The sequence below is a fragment of the Zootoca vivipara genome, chromosome 13 (assembly GCF_963506605.1).
Source record: "Zootoca vivipara chromosome 13, rZooViv1.1, whole genome shotgun sequence".
Lineage (NCBI taxonomy): Eukaryota > Metazoa > Chordata > Lepidosauria > Squamata > Lacertidae > Zootoca > Zootoca vivipara.
In genome coordinates, this window is record NC_083288.1 from 11,833,939 (window position 1) to 11,856,805 (window position 22,867).

The 22,867-nt window shown below is 44.1% G+C and overlaps 1 protein-coding gene across 3 annotated transcripts; it reads right to left on the bottom strand.

Annotated features, from left to right (window-relative positions):
- Window positions 1–1,461: 1,461 nt before the first annotated feature.
- MTHFD2L (methylenetetrahydrofolate dehydrogenase (NADP+ dependent) 2 like) lies at window positions 1,462–21,897 on the bottom strand. 3 transcript variants are annotated; one of them, XM_060282314.1, is made up of 9 exons: window positions 21,686–21,798; window positions 19,279–19,331; window positions 14,435–14,619; window positions 13,159–13,281; window positions 9,772–9,924; window positions 8,310–8,417; window positions 7,072–7,164; window positions 4,693–4,818; window positions 1,462–2,674 (listed from the first exon to the last, which is right to left on the bottom strand). In XM_060282314.1, the coding sequence occupies exons 2-9, from the start codon at window positions 19,293–19,295 to the stop codon at window positions 2,562–2,564; spliced, it is 918 nt and encodes a 305-aa protein (XP_060138297.1). In that variant the 5' UTR covers window positions 19,296–19,331; window positions 21,686–21,798; the 3' UTR covers window positions 1,462–2,561. The 3 variants fall into 3 exon arrangements, with proteins under 3 accessions (XP_060138297.1, XP_060138296.1, XP_060138298.1); XM_060282313.1 differs by lacking the exon at window positions 19,279–19,331 and having other exon boundaries at window positions 21,686–21,897; XM_060282315.1 differs by lacking the exon at window positions 21,686–21,798 and having other exon boundaries at window positions 19,279–19,786.
- Window positions 21,898–22,867: the final 970 nt, after the last annotated feature.

A 22,867-nucleotide genomic window follows, 5' to 3' on the forward strand; every position in this document is an offset into this window, starting at 1 on the left:
AAAGCCGCTTCTGGCGAACCAGAGCATCACACGGAAACACCGTTTACCTTCCTGCTTGGAGCGGTACCTATTTATCTACTTGCACTTTGATGTGCTTTCGAACTGCTAGGTTGGCAGGAGCTGGGACCAAGCAACGGGAGCTCACCCCGTCGCAGGGATTCGAACCGCCGACCTTCTGATCGGCAAGCCCTAGGCTCTGTGGTTTAACCCACAGCCCCACCTGCGTCCCTCCAAGGCAAATATAGTTAAACTTTAATAATTAAACCAGGGGTGTCAAACTCAAATTCATCGGGGGCCGCATCAGCAGTTTGGTCACCCTCAAAGGGCCAGTTGTATCTGTAGGACTATGTGTCCACTCTTTATTATCATAAATTATTGTCACTGCATTCAATTATTACTGTTTTTTTGTAATAATGTAAGTAATAACTAGCTATGAAAGCAGAAACATAGTCAGAATAATGGCAAGTAGATATTCAAATGTACAATTATTGTACAATTTATTGAAAAATGATTTTTGGTAACTGCACTGGGTGGTGAAGGCTCGCTAGGGTTTCATGCAGGACCTTTGCAGAGCTACTAGTACCTGGAGATGCTGGGGTCCTTCTGCATGCAAGACAGATGTTCTGCCAGTGAGCCACCACCCTTCACCAAAGGGACTAGCTGAGGTTGACTCACTGGAGCTGCTCTCCTGGTTCCAGGGTTTAAGGGCCAGAAGTATAAAGCAGAATCCTATGTTTCTGAGGAGAGGGAGAGGGAGAGGGAGGGGAGGGAGGGAGGAAGGAAGGAGGGAGTGGGAGGGAGAGAGGAAGGAAGGAAGGAAGGAAGGAAGGAAGGAAGGAAGGAAGGAAGGAAGGAAGGAAGGAAGGAAGGAAGGAAGGAAGGAAGGAAAGAGGGGAGAGAAAGAAGAGTAGGAAATAAGGAAGAGAATAAAGAAGGAAAGAAAAAGAAAGAGGGAGAGAAGACGGAAAGGGAGAAAGAAGGAAGGAAGTAGAGGGAAAGAAAGAATAAGAATGAGGGAGAGGAAGGAAGTTGGGAAGGACGGAAGGAAGGAAGGAAGAAAAGAGAGAGCAGGAGGGAGAGAGGAAGGAAAGAGGTGAGAGAAAGAAGAGTAGGAAAGAAGGAATAAAGAAGGAAAGAAAAAGAAAGAGGGAGAGAAGACAGAGATAAAGAAGGAAGGAAGGAGAGGGAAAGAAAGAATAAGAACGAGAGAGAGGAAGAAAGAAAGGGAAGGGGGGGTTGCCGCCTTGATTCAGCGCCAGAAAAGAGCGCGAAGGGACCCAGGGGCAAAAAGCATTTCCCCGGCCCCAGCTGTTTGTCGGCACTTTGTTGGCGCGGCGCTTCAGCAGCAAGGTCCCACTGCTGGGTCCCGCTGGCTGGGGCGCTCGGCGGGCCACATGACGAGGTCTGGCGGGCCGGATTTGGCCCCCGGGCCTTGTGTTTGACACCCGTGAATTAAACGTTCCTATCTTACATTTTTCAACGTATGAAGCAACAAAAAGAGCACATTTCCCTCAATTAATTTATCCATTCATTTGCTTGGAACTATAGCAACAACTACTGAATGAGTCTTTATTTTCAAGCCTCTCCTCCAACTGGAATAAAGACAGACAGAGACCTAGTTGGTCTTGCACCAACTTCTATAATGACTCAATGAAAGAAAAATAATCAGGTCCTTCATCCGTATGGTTTAGTTTCAGGAATCATGGGTATTATTTTAATATTACAGTTCACTGGAATGGAGATACAATTCAGAAGGATTTTTTTTAAAGTTGATGATCAACAATGTAGTCATTTTAAAAATATTTTGAATTCTCCAATACAGAATCAATAAATTTTACAGAATTCCCTTCTTGACGGAAATGATGCTTCTTCAATGAGAATGCAATTTGTCAGTTCGCATCTATTAATCTAAATAGGAATGTTACTGATATTGTGTTTTGGGACGTGAGGGCAAAACTAGACATAGAAGCAGATTGCAATGAAGTGTATTAATTTCCTTTCCTTTTTCACCTCTGACTTGGGATTACAGCAATAGCAAATACGAAGCATGCTTTAAAAAATCACACAAAATTCACTTTGTTTTTAGTGTTTTCGTACATGTTCTGTTATCAATACCTGGTTTTCCAGAGATAAACTCCTGATTTATTTCTACTGAGCATACTGGTTTCCTTGGAGTTTCCCCCCTTATGCATAATGTAGTTCAAAGTACGAGCCCTTAGTTGCCCTTGGCTAAAGTGTGGCATGCAGTTAAAGCCCAGGTCCAGGTCTCATTTTCTGTTGCAACAGAGACTCCCATTGACGAGGGATGTTTTGCAAAAACTGCGCTCCTCAAACATGGACCAGGTGCTTAGACTGGAATTACATAGAGAAATCACACACATCCATACATGAAGACAGTAGGTGCATATTCAGCAGCAGAAGTAATAAACATTATTGTAAGTATGCAAAGAAACCCATTGTCAATATTCTGACATGAATAAATACAATTTAGAAATAAATATATTCGTAAGAAAAATAAATGTATGTGTATCAATAAATAGAATGGCTTGAATTCAAAGATCTTAATAAATAAGCTTCTTGGCCGCAGTTAATGTATTCTTCAGAAGCATAGCAACAGTCATTGGTCCTACACCTCCCGGCACAGGGGTGATGAAGCCAGCTTTCTTCTTTACCTCTGGGGAGGGAGCAATAGAAAGTGCAAATAATGTAAAACTTAAGTTAATATGCTGGTCATCAAACAAAGCAACCCACAAACAACAGTAAGAGGAACAACATTTCTGTTTGCCAATCAAATTAATAAAACAGAGGCCAATAGGCAATACATTTCAAAATGGTTCCCCCCCCCCAATCCCAGGATTTTAGTGTCTGATCATCAAATTTATTATTTCATAAGCTTAATCGCAGTTGATATCTGTGAATCAACTCCAAAGATGGGTTGACGTCTTCCTTTGTTACAGATTCATTATGAGGCCTTGGCATACGTGCTAAGTCTCTCGCGGAGAAATCTGGGATCGGCAGCTGCACGACATCGGAAGTTGCGCAGACGCAACTTCCGGTGTCGCTTTGCTCATCTAATGGGCACCCAAAATGGCTGGTGCCGGAAGTCGCATCTACGCATGTCCGGAAGTGCATAGGCGCAACTTCTGGTGTCGCCACTGGCCATTTTCGGTGCCCATAGATGGGCAAAGCGACACCGGAAGTTGCGTCTACACACTTCCGGACATGCGTAGGCGCAACTTCTGGCACTGGCCATTTTCTGGTGCCCATAGATGGGCAAAGCGGCACGAGAAAAATGGCCGCCGACAGGAACCAAAATAAGGGAAATTAACAGGAAAGGAGCTGGAACGGGAGACCTCCGGGAAACGATAAGGAAAAACAGGGATTTCCCGGGAAATACGGGGTACTTGGCAGCTATGGGCCTTGGCCTTAAAGTCCTTAAAGTAAAACTATGTTTATTTTACAAAAAATTGAGGGATGCTCATAAATCTTGAAAGCATAACTCCTGTTATCGGCGGGGGATGAGACCTCACAAGGAGGTGGGAAGAGCTAAAGGTTTGTTGTTTCTCAAGCAACTGTCCTGTTTTCATTGAAATTTATGGGAATACAAGACCTGGAGACTAGAACAGTTCTGAGCTGATAGTGTAATTTAGGCCTGATCTGAAAAGTGTCAATGTGAGGCCATTTTAGAAGGGTCCATTCCAAATCAAGTTTGGGGAAGGTTGCCCACAAATACATCAAACCATCTATTTTAGGCAGTGTATTTTAATGCTCTAAATACAGCCAAACTTGGTGGAACAGTGTTATCATTTTGCAATGCCCTCAGTACTTTCAATGTTTTTTCAGCTTCTAAAAGCAACGAAATCCATCCTTGACAAACTGGATCCTCTGCTTTGAAAGCCCTCATTCTTGGGACTTTTTGAAAGTGGAGAACTTCAGGCCAAATAGGATATATTAGCCCAGAATACTCATCTCCCTTTAGTTAGCAAGAGCCAAGTAAGTAGAAAATACATAGTTCTTTGAACAAAGTACTTTTGCAAACCTGGGGCACATTTTACATTAGGTACTAGGGGCTGTGTGTGTGTGTGTGTGTGTGTGTGTGTGTGAAAGAACATATTAGCAGAACACTGTTGGTTAATGTTTTAATCATATGAATATATGCACACACACAACACTATTAAAATGCTTAACATAAAAGAAAATTACAAGAGAAAATGGAAGTACTAATAAGCCATTGTTTTAAGCTTGGTGATAAGTTGCAATTCAGCAACTTCTCTTTCCAGTCTATTTCTGAAATTCTTTTGTAGTAAGACAGCTACTTTGAGATCTTGTATAGAATGTCCTGGGAGATTGAAGTGTTCTCCTACTGGTTTCTCTATCTTGTAATTCCTGATGTCCATTTATGCTTTGGCGTAGGGTAAGCCATTGTTTGTCCTCTTGGCTTATAGGTAGCTATTACTGCATAATATTTGGCTCTATTGTATATTCCATTAAAATATTGTGGGTTAACTTTCAGTATAGCTCTTAATAGAACCCCTAAATATGTGTGTTAACTTTCAGTATAGCACTTAATATTTCCCTTTTGGCCAAGGGAAAAATAATGTGTTATTTAAACTCCCTGCTTCAAGAGCAGTTGTAACTGCAAAAGATTCCTACTCCCCCCCCAAAAAAAACCACCACTGCCATTTTGCTTACCTTCAAAGTCCACATCCCCCACTAAGTTGGTCTTTCCTGTGAGAGGATCGTGGATATGGTTGATCCCGACATCAATCACCGCTGCTCCTTCTTTAACCATATCAGAAGTAATCAGCTTTGGGACACCTGAAACCACCAATCCAATTAGGATTCACAGATCCTGAGTGGGAGTGGGGAATGTGAATACTTAAGCTTTTAAGCACTTTATATTTGATGAGGGATACTAATACCTCAGTCATTATGTCCATATTTTCATCAGGGAAATGATAGATGGGATGGTTATGCGAGCCAAGAAGACAAGTAACTATACAGCCTTTAGAACATGGGTAGACAAACTAGGAGCCGGAGCCGGCCCAATCGCCTTCTCAATCCGGCCCGCGGACGGTCCGGGAATCAGCGTGTTTTTACATGAGTAGAATGTGTCCTTTTATTCAAAATGCATCTCTGGGTTATTTGTGGGGCATAGGAATCTGTTCATTCCCCCCTTCAAAATATAGTCTGCCCCCACCCAAGGTCTGAGGGACAGTGGACCGGCCCCCTGCTGAAAAAATCCATAGCTGCCAAGTTCTCCCCTTTTTTAAGGGAAATTCCCTTATGCTGAATAGGCTTCCGCGCGAGAAAAGGGAAAACTTGGCAGCTATGCTGAAAAGGTTTGCTGACCCCTGCTTTAGAAGACATCTGAAGGCAGCCCTGTATAGGGAATTTTTAAAAAAATGTTTAATGCTTTATTATGTTTTTATATATGTTGGAAGCTGCCCAAAGTGGCTGGGGCAACTCAGTCAGATGAGTCGGGTATAAATATAATAATAATAATAATAATAATAATAATAATAATAATAATAATATTTGAATAGGTCATCACTGTTGTCATCAGAGAAATGTTGGGAGGGTAAGTAGTGGTGTGTTTATAGTATTGTGCATGGCTGGAAACAATTTTTTAGAAACCATAAGGTCCCTTGAACCTTATAGACTAGCAGAATAGCAAAGAAGGCCAGCACTGGCACTACAACCTCCAAGGGCAAGTTATGAAGAAGAATTACAGACCTCTGGAGGAAGGGTAAAGCAGTGACAATGTCAGAGGGGGGGAAATAATGCTCAGAAAATGTTGGTATTTGCAGAATTAAACAGGCCTATAATTATATTGGCGTACCAAGAATTCTGCAAATACTCAGGTATAATTAGGTAATTAAGGCATTTCTAAGTTTGAGGTTGATTTTTTTCCACAGACATTTTGGGCTACCATGAGCTATCAGCTCCCCCTCACCCCCAAGGATTTCAAAATAAAACCTCTTGCTTATATAACTAAAACCAATTGGATAACAAATACAGCACTTTTACACTCCCAATACTGCAGCTGTCAACCTGGCTGTTATTTGGATATACAGTAAGGACGGTAGAACCCAGGGACCAAAAAGTTTTCCGTCTCCCTACTTATAAATTCTGCACTATTCTTGTAAATGCTAGAAACTCTGACTGAATACTTTTCATTCCTAAAATGCCATTACTCCCAAGCTCTTGCCAAATTCTAGGCAAGTTAAGTAAATGCTGGGCCGCTTTGCATAAATAGCTGCTAGTGAAAAGGTGAATTCTTCAGTGCGAAAGTGAGCCTGCACCATAGCTTGCCCCCATAAAATCCATATTGTATGGAATTTTCACTTTACTGCGGCACAAGCATGAAACATGTTAGGTTTGTGGTCACAGAGACAACATAACAGTGACTTTCAGACCTACAACACGCAGGCCCCACTTACCAAACATAATGCATTCCTTGGAATTGTTAACTATGCAAAGGTTCACATATGAGTCAATGATTGCAACGGATCCCTATGGGAAATTCTCTAATGTGTTCCCTATAGGGTTGCCAGACTCAATAGTGGACAGGACTTCTGTGCCTTTAATTGCCCTGCTCTCTTTTGAGTCTGGAAACCTTAAAAAGAAACCAGAAGACCCTTTGCTTGGAAATTAAACAAAGGGTCTGCTGGTTTCTCTTTAAGGTTTCCAGACTCAAAAGAGAGCAGAGCAATTAAAGGCACAGAAGTCCTGTCCTCTATTGAGTCTGGCAACCCTAGTTCCCTACCACACTCTCACCCAAAAGCAAAAAAATCAAACCAACCCTTGGGAACACCTAGAAGAAATGCTCTTTTATTTGTTCAATCGCTCCCTGCTCCTTGCATTCCTCAGCCAAGCAGAAAAGGGCAAGCATGGAAGCAAGAAATGCTCTGTTTGGATATCTGAATCTACCGTGTGTATAGCGAGGTTTGGGTACGAATTCCTCATGTTTGGACATGTGAATTTTTGCATAATGAACGTTTGTAAAGCAGGATGTGTGTGTATATTTGAATTTTATTGTATTTTAAAACATTGACAGTGCTACATTACCTGCAGCAACTATTACAATATCAGCAAGCTGCGTATGGATCTTCAGCTGATCTTTTGGTGTATATCTGTGAGCAATTGTAACTGTAGCATCACCTGAAATACATATATATTAGTCCCAATTACTGATCATTTGCAAAACTGCAATGCAGTAGTGATTAAAATGATCATCCTAGTGTTAGCACACTGTTTACAGCATTTTCTTTAGTTTGCCATTATTTTGGAAGTATGGTATCAGGCCCTGTAAAATAAATTCCATTTCTGGAAGCCTCGAAAGCAATACAAATGTCTTATCACACAAGGTTTTCATTCTAGAATGCAATTTTGGTACAGTCCACTGGAAAATTATTCTGTGTGAGGCCCATTGGAATAAATGGGGCTTGTGCAAGAGAACTTTGTAACCGTGGCCTTCTTTCCCCCCACAAACATTCAAAAGAAACACTGACATCCGAAAATATCCTCATCTTATCTGAAACTCAAACTCTAGAGTAGTCCAAATGATCACAGTTTGGAAGGTCAAAAAAATTTTTTTTGTTGTTGTTGCTTAGTTTTGTCGTGTCCAACTCTCCGTGACCCCATGGACCAGAGCACACCAGGCACCCTTGTCTTCCACTGCGTCATGTTGGTAGCTTCGAGAACACTGTCCAACCATCTCGTCCTCTGTTGTCCCCTTCTCCAAGTGCCCTCAATCTTCCCCAACATTAGGGTCTTTTCCAGGGAGTCTGCTCTTCTCATGAGGTGGCCAAAGTATTGGAGCCCCAGCTTCAGGATCTGTCCTTCCAGTGAGCACTCAGGGCTGATTTCCTTCAGAATGGATAGGTTTGATCTTCTTGCAGTCCATGGGACTCTCAAGAGTCTCCTCCAGCACCATAATTCAAAAGCATCAATTCTTCGGTGATCAGCCTTCTTTATGGTCCAGCTCTCACTTCCATACATCACTACTGTACTAGGAAAACCATAGCTTTAACTATATGGTCAAAATTACTTAGTGCCAAATGTCCAGCAGGTTCTGTAAGAGCAGCTGGCATTCATCATACTATATGGGCAGGTAAGAGTACTGTATACAAATAGCAAAATGGGTTGTGTCCCTAAAAGCTAAGGATCTAAAACATTATTTTGAAAATCAGACATTCTAAATCCTATTGCGCATTTAGATGCTTACAAACTATTTTTTCTTCCTTTGCTCTTTCCCTTTTCTCTGTGCTGAGGGTTTCAACAAAACAGAATGTTATTCAACATACCTCCGGGCCTTTCATGTCCTCCATCAGTATGTAAAAGCATTGAAATAGGCATTCCAACATTCTTTGATCTCCCAACGACAACAACGTTTCTTCCAAATGTTTGTATTCCTTTAAGAATGAGAAAAATAATATCGAAGATAGTGACTCATTCCTATGGAATGAAAGGCTTTTGATCGTACAGATTTGAAATGTTAGATTATTATTAACTGAAATTAGTGGCTTTTCTTTACAAATCATAACCCCAAAGGTCTAACAAAACAGTACGAAGATTAAAACCAGTATAGTGTCAAAACAGAATGAAACCTTTAAGAAATCCATACATATAAAAGGCAGGTCTAACACACCCCACCAGTTGAATGAGGGCACAAATTTCTGAAACCATCCAAATTAAGGGCCTGGGTAAAGAAGGTCTGGGTAAAAAGAACATTTTTTGCCTGGCACCTAAAAGCAGATAGTGATGTCATCAGAAATACCTCTCTGGGGAGAGCATTCCATAATCTGGGAGCTACCACTAAAAAGTTCTCATGTTGCCACTCTCCGTACCTCCTTCAGAGGGAGCACATAGAGAAGGTCCTTGGATGCCGCATGCAGAGCCCAGTTTGGTTCATGTGGCGAGTGGCAGTCATTGAGATGCACCAGTAAAACCAAATCTAGCTATTGTACGTCATTTTCCTTTTGGAAACATTTGTTCTTTTTCTAGTATAGAAATTGTGATAGGGCACCATAGTTAAGTGCTCATTTTCCTTGTTGCTGACATTATGTGACTGACATTACAGTCGTACCTTGGAAGTCGAACGGAATCCGTTCCGGAAGTCCGTTTGACTTCCAAAACGTTCAGAAACCAAAGTGTGGCTTCTGATTGGCTGCGGGAAGCTCCTGCAGCCAATCAGAAGCCCCATCGGACGTTCAGGTTCCAAAGAACATTCGCAAACTGGAACACTCACTTCCGGGTTTCCAGCGTTCGGGAGCCAAAACATCCGAATACCAAAGCGTTTGGGATCCATGGTACTACAATACAGCAAAGCTATATCCCTTTCGGACTCTGGTTCTCCTGCCATTTTATCCTCATAAGAACTCTGCAAGGTAGTTTAAGCTGAAAAATGGTGACTATTCCAGTAATCCAGTCTCTCCATTTGAACCCCCGTCTCCCCATTTCTAGCCTACCACTCTAACCACTATATACTACACTGGTCAGCTGAAAGCAACAGGGATCAAGAAAAAGAGAAAACTGTGGTTTCACTGCACCTTGTACTAAGCAGCTTGCCCCCATTTGCTAAATAGTAACAAAAAATATTTTGGCACACTCCTTAAAACAAAAAAGATGGGCTAAGCATATCCAATGCAACAAACCGCAGTGCAAATCCAAATTTTATAGCATGTCCTACTTCATTTAGGATTTAAGCACCACAGGATCGTATAACTTGATACCCCATATTTCTCTGAAATACATCATTTCGCTTACCTGTTCTTTTTATTATTTCCCAGACAGCAGCAGCAGTGGCAGGTATAACAGAAGGTTGGTCAAGACACAGTTGTCCTATATTGAAAATATGAAATCCATCCACATCCTTTTCAGGTGCAACAGTGTTACACACAGTTCTTTCTTCAATGTGATCTGGAAAATACGATTTCATGTCCTTTTTGTTATTTGGAACTTGTCTGATGGGCTTTATGTTCAGCAGATACTGAACAGTGTTGAGCATGAGGATGTTTCTAGGATTCTACGAAGATATATTTACCAGTACAGTAGTACCTTGGTAGTCAAACAGCTTGGCTCCTGAACAAATTGGCTCCCAAATGCCGCAAACCTAGAAGCGTTCCGGTTTGTGAACATTTTTTGGAAGCCGAACGTCCGACACAGCTTCCAATTGAGTACAGGAAGCTCCTGCAGCCAATTGGAAGCTGCGCCTTGGTTTCCCAAATGGTTTTGGGAGTCGAAAGGACTCCCGGAATGGATTAATTCCGACAACCAAGGTACCACTGTACTCCTAGATTTTTGATGTCCACAATCTGTCCTGTGGGTTTCTGGAGATCACCAGCACATACCCTTAGCATTACTGTCAACCTGATCTGGACGGATGATCTCCTCCCACAGACGACCCACAAAGGCAAAACCTCTCAGACTGTGCTGCCTTTAGAGGATGAAGAGGCTCTGTTGACGGTTCATACAGTACTTCTGCAATAACCTGGACTGTGGCAATTTGGGCTTATACTTGGTTGAATGGGAGAACATTGAATGTTTTCCGGCTGACCAAAAGGACTGCTGAGGTTTGGCCTGCCTTCTTATTTTTCACCAAGTCAAGGTCTAGGCCAAAGAACTTGGTGATGGAAAAGGGGGCACCCTTTTTTTACAATTCTAGGTCCACAATCCAGTGACAAGAGCCACATGTGCATTCTGGCTATGATCCCGGAAATCATGAGTTTGGAGTTAAATCTGATCATTTCCAAGGACAAATCTGTCAACGGTGCAGCATGCAAATAGTTCTTCCTCAAGACATCTTTTACTGCCTTCGGAGTAATCAGGTTCAGGTATGTCAGATGCACAGGTCACACGTCGACCGCCCTTGCAAATATCAAGTTGGCAACTAATGCTCTGAGCAAAACTGCTGAGGCTTTAAAGCAGGGGTCCCCAAACTACGGCCCGCGGGCCAGATGCGGCACAATTGGCCTCCCAATCTGGCCTGCAACGACCCCTGCCGCCCGCTGCCGCCGCCCGCTCTTACGGCACGCAGCGCGGCAGCACTTTTCCAGATCGGAAAAAAGCACCGAAAATCGTTTGTGCGCATGTGTATGGCCTCTCCCGACCCAGAAGAGGTCATTTCCAGTGCACTTCCGGGTCGGGGGGGGGAGGCCCATACGCATGCGCACAAACGACTTTCGGCGATTTTTCCGACCTGGAAGCGCGCCACCGTGCCAGTAAGTGTGTGTGTGCGTGGGCGCACGGGCGCGCACTCCCCCGCCCTCCGGCCCACTGTGCGCGCACTCCCCTGCCCTCCGGCCCGCCACGCGATTGGCGCGGTGGGCACCGGCCCAAAGCCGGGTAAGTCTGTGGACCCCTGCTTTAAAGCTTCTCTTTAGAGCTACCTCCATGCACATGTCACAAGAATTCATAGCTTTGCCTTTGCTCTCTGCAGTACATAAGAGTGTAGCCTAACCTGCATTCACCGCACAAGTTTTAAGTTTGTCTATGGTGCAAAGAGTCAATGTGCAGTGCTGAGTCTGGTTCAGTTTATATTACACTGCCACCATGTGGTCAATCTTTCATTCTCATTTATTTAGGAAATGTATAATTTGCCCTCACCGAATAGTTCTAGAGTTATTCAACTGCAAGCAGGTGAATAAAATCTGCATTCAAGCCTGCAAGCACATGCACATTAATAAAAAGTGGTATTGAAAATATGGCCATTACCCCCAGAAGCAGTCATTTGAAATGAATTATGAGAACCATCTCTTTCAGCTTTCATAAGAAGGTTACTACTGAAGGCAGAAACATGCCCCAAAAAATGTTTTACATTTTGTGCACCTGTGAAGTGGACCCACCCAAGTAATTTTATCTGCAAAATGACCTGTGCAAATGCCAAAATCAGGTTATAAATCCAATACTAGAGTGTGAAGGACCAGAATGATGATGATGATGATGTGTGTGTGTATAAAATTAAATTTATCCAAAGATCACAGTGCAATTTACATAATGAAAACACAAAATTGCATAACATAATAACAAGCAAAAACAATACTCCCCAGTTTAAAGGTCATCTACTGTTTAATTAGCCAAGGAGAAGAAGAATGTTTTTGCCTGATGCTTCAAGACATGTAATGAAGGCGCCAGGCGGGCTTCCTTGAGGACAGGATTCCATAAATGGGGAGCCACTACATAAAAGGCCTGTTCTCATGTTACTACCCTCCAGATCTCTCATGGAGTAGGCACATGAAAAAAGGGCCTCAGATGATGATCATAGGGTCAGAGTCGGCTCATAGAGAGGCAGTTCAAGAGAGGCAGTCTTTGAGGAACCATTTAAGGCTTTGTAGGTCAAAACCAAGGGACCCAAGCAGTTTGTGTGCCTAAATCCCAATGGAAATGGATCTAGAAAATCAGTTCTGTGATCACCCACTCGAGAACCTTGCCCAAGAAGTGGGGACTGGCAACTGGTTGGTAATTACTTGGACTTTCCAAATCCAGGGAGGGTTTACTGAGGGGTGGTTTTACCACTGGCAGGGACCACCCACTCTCACAGGAAGGCACTTGTCAACTTCCCGGCCCAGCAGCTGTCCCCTCCCTGCTAGTTTTTATCAGCCAAGAGGGGCAAGGGTCCAAAGCGCAAGTGGTTGCCCTGACCAATCCTAATACCTTGTCCATGTCCTTGAGCCCTACAAACTCATAATGCTATCTTATAAAACAAGTTGCAGAAAAATTCTGATTGCATTTGACTGAATGCTAAGTTACAGCAGTGACAGCAGCAAAGGAAGCTGCCTTCTCTCTCCCCTTCGTATCTGCTCAGTACTCTCCAGCAGGGATGTCCAGAAGGTAAGAGAATTGGTTTCCCCACACCTTAAGTCTCATGAAAGTGATGCATTTGCCAAACTGCCAAACACTTTGTAGATAAAACCACTTGCAATACAAGGTGGGTTAGGTACATTTAGTCTCCAAAGCAAAGTTATGCAATGCAATACTGAAGAATTATTTTGGAAAAATAATTACCAATACGGTCAAGGTACTGAATAGTTTGGTTATTTATAAATCCTTTCTCTCGTTGAAGGTTTTATACTAAGTTAAGTGCACTTGATTTCCCCCATTTATTCCTCAAAGCCACCCAACTTTGTGACATTGTATAAAATTAGGTAACATTACCTGGCAGAGGTAACTGGACTAATATACCACTGACTCTTGAATCCTTGTTTAATCTCTCAGTTAGATCTAAAAGTTCTTCCTGAGAAATATCTTTGGGCCTCAGTATTATTTCACTACAAATGCCTAAAATAAAAAGCAAAAAAATGTCATCAGCAAAAACATTAGTTCCATTGAGTCACATGCAACAAAATTCAGATTGTGCAATTCTATCTATCGGTAGCATTATTAATTAGAATACTAAAATAAATTCACACTATTTATTTATTTATTTATTTAATATGTTTTTTTCTTATTGATAGTGGGTGAGGAACCCCCAGCCATGGGGGTGCTGCAGGCCTTCTCTAGCCCTCGGGATCACTCTTCTGTAATGTAGAGTGGTACCTCGGGTTACATACACTTCCGGTTACAAACACTTCGGGATACAAACTCCGCTAACCCGGAAGTAGTACCTCGGGTTGAGAACTTTGTCCCAGGATGAGAACGGAAATCGTGCACCGGCGGCGCAGCAGCAGGAGGAGGCCCAATTAGTGAAAGGGCACCTCAGGTTAAGAACGGTTTCGAATTAAGTTCGTAACCCGAGGTACCACTTTATCTGTGTGTGCGTGTGTGCGTGTGTTTGAGAGGGGGGGGGGAAATGCAGTTGCTACATGGTGAGCCTGGAAAAAAGAACCTTGCAATGAGTCTCAGGGTGGGGAGCCTGGATGGGAAAAGAGAGGGAAGGCAAGGGGGAACACAAATGGACAGAATTGAAACAGATGGAATGATGAGAGGAGCCCAGCACCAGATTTACGGCGGTGGGGGCAGCTGCCCTGCACAGCATGCTGAGCCGAGGGGGCACAAATTAATAATAATAATAATAATAATAATAATAATAATACCTGTATTTATATGGGTACCTACTGAGAAGATCCATAAAAAAGCAACTGTACCAAAAGGAATAATTGTGAAAATAAAAAAATATTTGAGGGGGGGGGGGTTGCCCAATTTTGTCCTGGCTCAGGGAGCGGTATTACCAAAGTCTGGCCTTGGAGGAGGAGCCTTCTGCAAGTCATCAGTTCCAAAATTTGTTAATTAATGGGGAACAGTGGGGAGCCAAAATGGAGAGATAGGGGGTGGGAAGGGGAGTAGAGAGACTGACAGAGCTATGAAATGCTCAAATTCTGCCCATTGCCAGCATGGAGATTTCTCCCTGGGGAAGGCAGCCTCTGAAAAGAAAGGCACATTGTGTCCAGAAAGCTGCCATTGTTTGCGAAACGGTTTGAATAAAAAGGCATACCTACGGCTGCCGCTGCTTTTACTTTATTTCTCACATATGTGTGACTGGCTGGGTTGTCTCCTACTAAGACAACAGTGAGATGAGGCTTCTTGTTCCCAAGGGCAAGCCAGGAGTCTACATCCTTCCGTATCTCCTCACAGACCTGGGCAGCCAGCTTTTTCCCTGAGATAATAGTTGCTTCGGTACTGTAAAATACAAAGGATAAAATGAATCGTTAAAAGGCTAAAGTTTTGAGGCCAACATTTTACCGCTCATTTTACGTCGTCCTCAAGTGCGCATTAATAACAACAACAATCTTTATTACGGTCCATAGACCCATCAATTCGTTACCAAGCGATACACAGCTGGGACACCCCGCACTCAAACCACTCAGACATCTTACTCAAATTCGGAGTAGGAAACATTAGTTCTTGTGACCACCGATAAAAACTTTGCCACTGCTAGTGTTCTGGCATTTGACCGGTCTTCCAATAGGTACCTGATATAGAAATCCTCTGATTTTCCTGGGAGCAAGGCTAGCAGGGGTGAACTCACTTCAGCCCTAGCTTGCTCAAACTTCCCACAGTGCAGCACAATGTGTTTTATAGAATCTACATCATGGGTGCACGAGCACAGTCTTTCCTGGTAGGGTACTCCTCTCATCCTGCCCTCCAGCACTGCAGAGGGGAAAACATTCAGTTTTGCTTTTGTGAACAGCCTTCGGTAGTTTGGCACTGTCATGTTTTGAATATAGGCTGCTGGCTTAAAGACATGCCCATATTGTACTCCTACTGCCAATGGACTGCAGATCGCAAGTGATTGATGTCGTAGATCACTGTGTGAATTATCCCAGTCTTTGCTTTAAGGTCTTTAGGGCACCTTCATATCCCAGGCAAAAGAGTTGGGTGGGTGACAGACCTAAAGCAGTGGCTTTTCTCGCCATGGTTTTCTGCCATTGGCTGATGTATTCCTCATTGTTCAGGTATTTATACAGTCCCTCCCAAAGTTCAAATACTGCAATCTTGAGCCAATGTTTTAGTGCAGCCCACCATGCCTTTGTTGAAATTGGGCATTCATCCGTTTCTAGCAGGAGTATGGAATTTCGAACACAATTGGGCACCTGAAGCAAGGATCGAATAAATTGTGCTTGGAAGCCATCTAGCTTAGGCAGGTCCCCATTCTGCCAGACGTTTGCTGCGTACAGGATTTGGGGGACAGTTTTTGCATTGAATACTTTTAGAGCTGCTGGTACATACTTGCCGCCCTTTGTATGGAAGAATCGAAGTATGGCTAGTTTTGTAATCTCCGCCTTTTGAAGGGAGGTTTGCCAGTGGTACTTCCATAATCTTGTATGGTGGAATGTTAGTCCCAAATAGCTGAAATGTTTAATCTGTTCAAGTTCATGGCCATCCAGCGACCAGTTTAACCGGGAAAAGCTTCTTTCAAATACTAGGATTTTTGATTTTTCATAATTTATTGTTAGGCCATTTCCAAGACAATAATCAGAAAATTTCATCAACAGGTGTTTCAAACCCGGTCTGGTGCGTGAAATTATGGCCGCGTCATCAGCATAAAGCAGCAAGGGGGTCCTTCCTATACCTATTTTTGGAAGGTGACCATCTGCGTCCATTAGGCACTCTTCTAGATCATTTAGGAATAAGCAAAACAATGTTGGGGCCAGGACACAACCCTGTCGAACCCCCCTACTCATTTCGATATTATTTGATAGCTGTCCCTGCTGACCGCATCGGACCTGCAGTTTGGTTCTGTTATATAGGGCTTTTATAAGAAAGAGGAGACGTTTGTCCTGTATTATCTGATCTAATTTGGTCCACAAATGGGATCTGGGGACAGAATCGAATGCTGACTTCAGATCCATAAATGCCACAAAGAGCTTGCCCTGAAGCGGCCTGGTATATTTTTCGGCTAGGAAAGACAGCATTAGGCAGTGGTCTGTGGTTGAGTGATTCTCTCGATAGGCTGCCTGGGCTTCAGATAGGATGTTATATTCATTAAGAAAAGTTGTCAGTTTATTACTTAGGAAGCAGGCATACAACTTCCCAATTACTGATAACAGGCTAATTGGCCTGTAATTTGAAGGTTCTTTAGGGTCGCCTTTCTTGAATATTGGGACGACTATAGCATGCTTCCAGCTTTGTGGTACTTTGCCTGAGCTGTTTACCACTGTGAAAAGGGCCGCCAAAAGCGGAGCCCACCAGAGCTGGTTGGATGTTATAAGTTCTGCTGGTATAAAGTCTTTTCCCGGGGCCTTGCCATTCTTCAGTTTCTCCATTAATGTATAAATTTCCTCCACTGTAACTGGTCTCCAAAGAGGTAGCAGTGCCAATTCTGCACTGTCAGCTTCCTGAGAACCGATGGTAAGGTTTGAATTTTCCATAAATATATTTCTGAAGTGATTCTCCCAGAACTGGGCTGGAATGGCGCAGCTGGGAGTTGAAAGGCTAGTTTTCATTGAGTCCGAGACCAGTTGCCAAAAAATTTAGTTTCATTATTTAGTGAAGCGTTCAATAACAAGGACCAGGAGTTTCGCTCAGCTTGCCTTTTCTTTGAGACCAAGAGGGCTTTATACTCTTTTTTCAATTTAAAGTAGGATGGAGGTAAGAAATTTTGTCCAGCATTTCTATAGTCCATGTACGCATTCCTTAAAGCTTCCTTCTTCATACGGCACTCTTTGTCAAACCAATGGCACCCTTTGTTAGTGTGGGACTTGCAGTCTAATGAGTTTGTATTTACAGTGACCACATCCTGCAATGACTCAATGAGATTTTCATAGGCAGTCAGGGAGGAATCTATGGAAGAGTTGTTTATTATAGTTGTTCTTAATCTAATTGCAGTTTGTGAGTTCAGTCTATTCTCAGTTGCAGTTGCTGTCTCTGGTGTCCATTTTTTCGCATTAATAAATGTTGCCATTATAACACCTGTAGGGAAGCAAATCCATTTTGCAGGAGGGAATCAAGAGTGTAATGGAAGTTTCCGTGACGAATCCACTTTTAAAGTAAGAAAAAAACACACTGTGGTTTGAAAACTGATGAGGGGGATATATTGAAAAGTATGGTATGAATAAATAACTAATGGGAAGAAAAATATACTACAACATGCTGATCCTTGTTTTGTGTATCATTAGTATCTCCAGTGTGGTGATAATCTGGACATCAACACTAGCACCCAAACCTAACGCAAGATTTTTTCCTCCAGCCACCTGAGACTGATGAAAAACATTTTCCATGAAGCCTGTAATCAATGGTGCCCAGATATATGCCACTTCCATAAATAGTTCAGGATACTGGAAGGGAGAACGTTTGAGAGAAAGTTATTTAATTATGGTAAACTAGAAGAAGTATGAAGGGACGAGGGCGGCGCTGTGGGTTAAACGACAGAGCCTGGGGCTTGCCTATCAGAAGGTTGGCAGTTCGAATCCCCACGACTGGGTGAGCTCCCGTTGCTCGGGCCCAGCTCCTGCCAACCTAGCAGTTCGAAAGCACGACAAAGTGCAAGTAGATAAATAGATACCACTACAGCAGGAAAGTAAACAGCGTTTCCGTGTGCTACTCTGGAGCGGCTTTGTCATGCTGGCCACATGACCTGGAAGCTGTACGCCGGCTCCCTCGGCCAATAACGCGAGATGAACACCGCAACCCCAGAGTCGGTCACGACTGGACCTAATGGTCAGGGGTCCCTTTGTTGTTGTTTAGTCGTTTAGTCGTGTCCGACTCTTCGTGACCCCATGGACCATAGCACGCCAGGCACTCCTGTCTTCCACTGCCTCCTGCAGTTTGGTCAGACTCATGTTCGTAGCTTCGAGAACACTGTCCAACCATCTCGTCCTCTGTCGTCTCCTTCTCCTAGTGCCCTCAATCTTTCCCAACATCAGGGTCTTTTCCAGGGAGTCTTCTCTTTTCATGAGGTGGCCAAAGTATTAGAGCCTCAGCTTCAGGATCTGTCCTTCCAGTGAGCACTCAGGGCTGATTTCCTTAAGAATGGATAGGTTTGATCTTCTTGCAGTCCATGGGACTCTCAAAAGTCTCCTCCAGCACCATAATTCAAAAGCATCAATTATTTGGCGATCAGCCTTCTTTATGGTCCAGCTATCACTTCTTTATGGTCCCTTTACCTTTAGAAAAAGTATATGGCATAAGAAAACTAAAAAGACACACACAGAAGGGTTGTTTAAATCATTTGTTGTCACAGCTTTCACCCTTAGAGAAAAAGGCAAAGAAGGCCTTTTCCCCAACAAAATGATTTCCCAACATTTGTGAGGGAGTTTAAAAAAAATCATCTTGTTTTCTTAGCATAGGTTCCTGGGCACAAGAACAAACACAACCCTTAAAAGGTTACATGCAGTTCCCAAATTTGCCACTTTCCACATTCAAAGAGAAAGCTAGTCAGAATTAAAATTAAAACTTCTGAGAAAGAATACAAAATATCCAAAAAGATGTAAGATGCCAGGAGCCAAAATTCACAGCAAACCAAAAGCCATACATTCCAGTCCTCCACATAGACAGCAGCTCAAAGTAACAGATCCTATAACTTTTTATTGTCATTTTCTGTTGTTCTTTTCCTGCTTATTTTAATTTTATCTTATTTATCTTCTTTCAAAACCTTTTTAGGGTGTATGTTACCTTGGGAGATTTCGGTATGAGGCAGAAGGTTGGGGGAAAAAAATATCTATAATAAATAAAATGTACACAGTGAGTTCTCACTGCTATTAAAGCACCTAGTCAGCAAATAGGTGTTTGTCCAATAACCATCGCTCCTTAACCCTTCTCTTCAATGGGGAACCACAACTGACTGGCTCACCCTCCCTCCTCTCTGACCTCTTGATATTCTAGAAGCACTACACATACCCATGTTGCTTGTGCATGTGGTCATCCTCATTTTCCTTGAAGGGTCAGTGGTCCTTTAAAGCAAGAAGAGGGATTGAGTTATGCATACAGCCAATAGACAGTGTCACATCACTATGAGATGCTACTTTCCGTATCAGAATTCAGGTGCAGAACTAGGCGGGCTGCATGCATGGCTTACGCTCTTCTTGCCTTAAAAGAGTTAATATTGTTTCCATGAGAAGACCTCACAGAAAGGAATTACATCACCTGAAAGTGATGCTTCTTCAAGTTGCCTCCCTCATACTTGAAATGAATTAAAATACACGGCAAATGCATAAATGCATAATGTGCAACACATGTAGTTTGGGGAATTGTTGTTCCTATATCATCTAGTGCAACCTAAGGCCCACGGACGGTCCGGAAATCACCGCATGGGCTGTGCCATCCCCCCCCCCCAGAAATCGGCACCATAAATTGCTTCTGCGCAGCTCTGCGGCGCAAGAAATCACTTCTGCACAGGCACGATTTTTGGCATCTGGGCATGCACAGAAGCGATTTCCTGTGCCGTGAACACGCACAGAAGCAGCATCGCGCTGCGCCAGTCCGGCCCGCGGATGATCTCGGCAGGAGTGATCCAGCCCATGCCCGGTAAGCCTTGCCAACCCCTGATCTAGTGGCTTCCCAAAAACAAGTTGGGAATGCATTTAATGGTGACACATGAACAAGCCCTCGTAAGAAATCTACCTGTACTAGTTTTCCTCATGGGGGGATTCCCCCACACACACACTTCCACATATATTTGCTTTCATATGGGGGGCAGCACCCAATTCTTGCCAGCCTCCACCCCTGGGGAGGAGGCGCCACAGCCCTGGGCAAAGTTTTGCCACCTTGCTTGTTGCCAGGCCCCTCTCCTGCAGCAATAGCATTCTCAGGCGACAGAGGACAGCCTCTGGTGAGGGGTGGTGGCTTAGAGTCATAGAAATGTAGTGCTGGAAGGGAACATAAAGGTCATCTATTCCAACCCGCTCCATGATCTTTGAATAAAAGGATGCATATAAATTTAAAAATAAAATACACACACACAAATACACACACACACACCGCAACACAGGAATCTTTTGTCCAATGTGGGGTGCCAACTTGAATAAAATATTGGGGAGGCCCAAGCTCTGCCCCACATAATCAATCACATCAATCAGATAAGCTCCACCCCACATAATCAATCGCATAACCCAGGGGTAGGCAAGCCTTCTTAATCCAGCCCGCAGACGGTCCGGGAATCAGTGTGTTTTTACATGAGTAGAATGTGTGCTTTTATTTAAAATGCATCTCTCGGTTATTTGTGGGGCATAGGAATTCATTCTCCCCCCCCCCCCAAAAAATATAGTCCAGCCTGCCACATGGTTTGAGGGACGGTGGACCGGCCCACAGCTGAAAAAGGTTGCTGACCCCTGGCATAACCAATCAGGTAAGCTCTGCCCCACATAACCAATCAGGTAAACTCCGCCCCACATAATCAATCACATAACCAATCAGGTATGCTCTGCCTCTCATAATTGATCACTTAACCAATCAGGAAACTTGGCCACACATAACCAACCGCATAACCAATTAGGTAAGCTCCGCCCCACATAACCAATTGCATAACCAATCAGGTAAGCTCCGCCCCACATAAATCAATCTCATAACCAATCAGGTAAGCTCTGCTCCGCATAATCAGACATACAGTGGTACCTCGACTTACGAAGGCGATCCGTTCCACGGCACTCTTCGGAAGTCGAATCCTTCGTTTGCGCACACACAGACCATGCGCGCCGCTTCTGCGCATGCGCAGAACACACACACACGGTGAAAATACTTCCGGGTTAGCGGACTTCGGAAGCCGGAACCTTCGGAAGTTGAGGCATTCGGAAGTCGAGGTGCCACTGTATAACCAATCAGGTATGCTCCACCTCACATAATCACACAACACTGCATGTGCACGCCATTTGAGTGGCAAAACCCATCTAGTTGGTTTTTTTGGGGGGGGGGAACCAGCTCCCTCAAATATTTTATTGAGGTGGGGGCATTGAAGGGACCTCATCCCCCATGAGTTGGCTCTTACAGTTCGAACCCACAACCCCGAGAGGAGGAAGACCCATGGCCGAGCCATCTGAGCCCACCTGAGGCGGACCACAAACGAGCGCCCTGCTAGGGATGACGGGGTGAGGGAAGAGACCCTTGTCGCCCCTACGAATCCTGCCGCCTGAGGCCGTCGCCTCCCCTTGCCTCAGGGGTGGGCCGGCCCTGACCCCAATCCCCACTTAACGACTTGGGAGGGTTGCTCGGGTCCCGCCGGTTGGCGCCCCCACCCCACCCCACCGACGACGACGACCCCCTCGGCCCCCGCCTCCCCTGACAGAGGCGCCCTTCTCTTCCCCTCCCGCACCTGACGACGCCGCTGCTGAGGGAGCTGCTGCTGCTGCTGCTGAGGCGTTTGCCGGCCGACGGCAGCCTCGGGGAGCCTCCGCGACGCCTTCTCCGCAGCAGCAGCAGGAGGAGGCGGCGGCAAACGGGGGCGCAGGTCGCCGCCGTCGCCGCCGCCATGTCCGAAGGCCGAGGACGTCGCCGGCCTCTCGCACCGGTCCGGGTCGCCGGCCGGCTTCGGGAAGGCTCCGCCTCCGGCTCCTCCCTGCGCCCGCCCAAAGGAAGGCCTCGCCGCCGCCGCCGCCGAGAGAGGCACCGGGGCGCTGGGGGGCAGGCCGAGCGGGGAGCGGGAGGGGGAAGGAAAGAGGGACCGGCTTCATCCGTATCAGGGAGGGGAGCTGATCTGTCTCTTTCTCTTTTTTCTTTCTCTCTCCACCCCCCCCTCGTTTTCCCCCCTCTCTTTCTATCTCTGCCTAGCTCTCTCTTTCTATCTACCGCTTTCTCTTTCTTTCTTTCTTTCTTTCTTTCTTTCTTTCTTTCTTTCTTTCTTTCTTTCTTTCTTTCTTTCTTTCTTTCTTTCTTTCTTTCTCTCTCTCTCTCTCTCTCTCTCTCTCTCTCTCTCTCTCTCTCTCTGCACCTCTCTTTATTTCTGTCTATCTCAACCTCTCTACCTCTTTCTTTCTCTCTCTCTTTCTCTCTCTCTTTCTCTCCCTCTCCCTCCCTCCCTCTCCCTCTTTCTTTCTTTCTTTCTTTCTTTCTTTCTTTCTTTCTTTCTTTCTTTCTTTCTTTCTGTCTATCTCCGCCTCTATCTCTAGCTCTGTGTATCTATCAACAGTGCCGGCTTTACATATAAGCTAAACAAGCTATAGCTTAGGGTCCCACTCTCTTGGGGGCGCCAAAAATATACTTCTTCTTAATTGTATTTCACTATTAATATACTACTTCTTAATTGTATTTCACTATTAATATACTTCTTCTTAATTGTATTTCACTATTAATATACTTCTTAATTGTATTACAGTTCAACAATTATTTCGATAAAATACATATTTTGTTATGTGCAAATGTGACCTCATGAGGGGGGATACTTTTTTGCAATGCGTAAATGGCCACCCAACCTTTCTCTCTCTCTTTTTTTTTATAATTATATTTATTGAAGTTTTTACAATAAAAAAATACCACACAAAAATACAAAAGCTTAAAA

Coding starts and splice junctions, on each gene's coding strand:
- MTHFD2L (XM_060282313.1), bottom strand. CDS start 21,843: ATGGCGGCGGCGACGGCGGCGACCTGCGCCCCCGTTTGCCGCCGCCTC. Junction 13,282..14,434: donor AAAAGCAGCGGCAGCCGTAG/GTATGCCTTTTT, acceptor TTTTTATTTTAG/GCATTTGTAGTGAAATAATA. Junction 2,675..4,692: donor GGGGGATGTGGACTTTGAAG/GTAAGCAAAATG, acceptor CTCCCTCCCCAG/AGGTAAAGAAGAAAGCTGGC.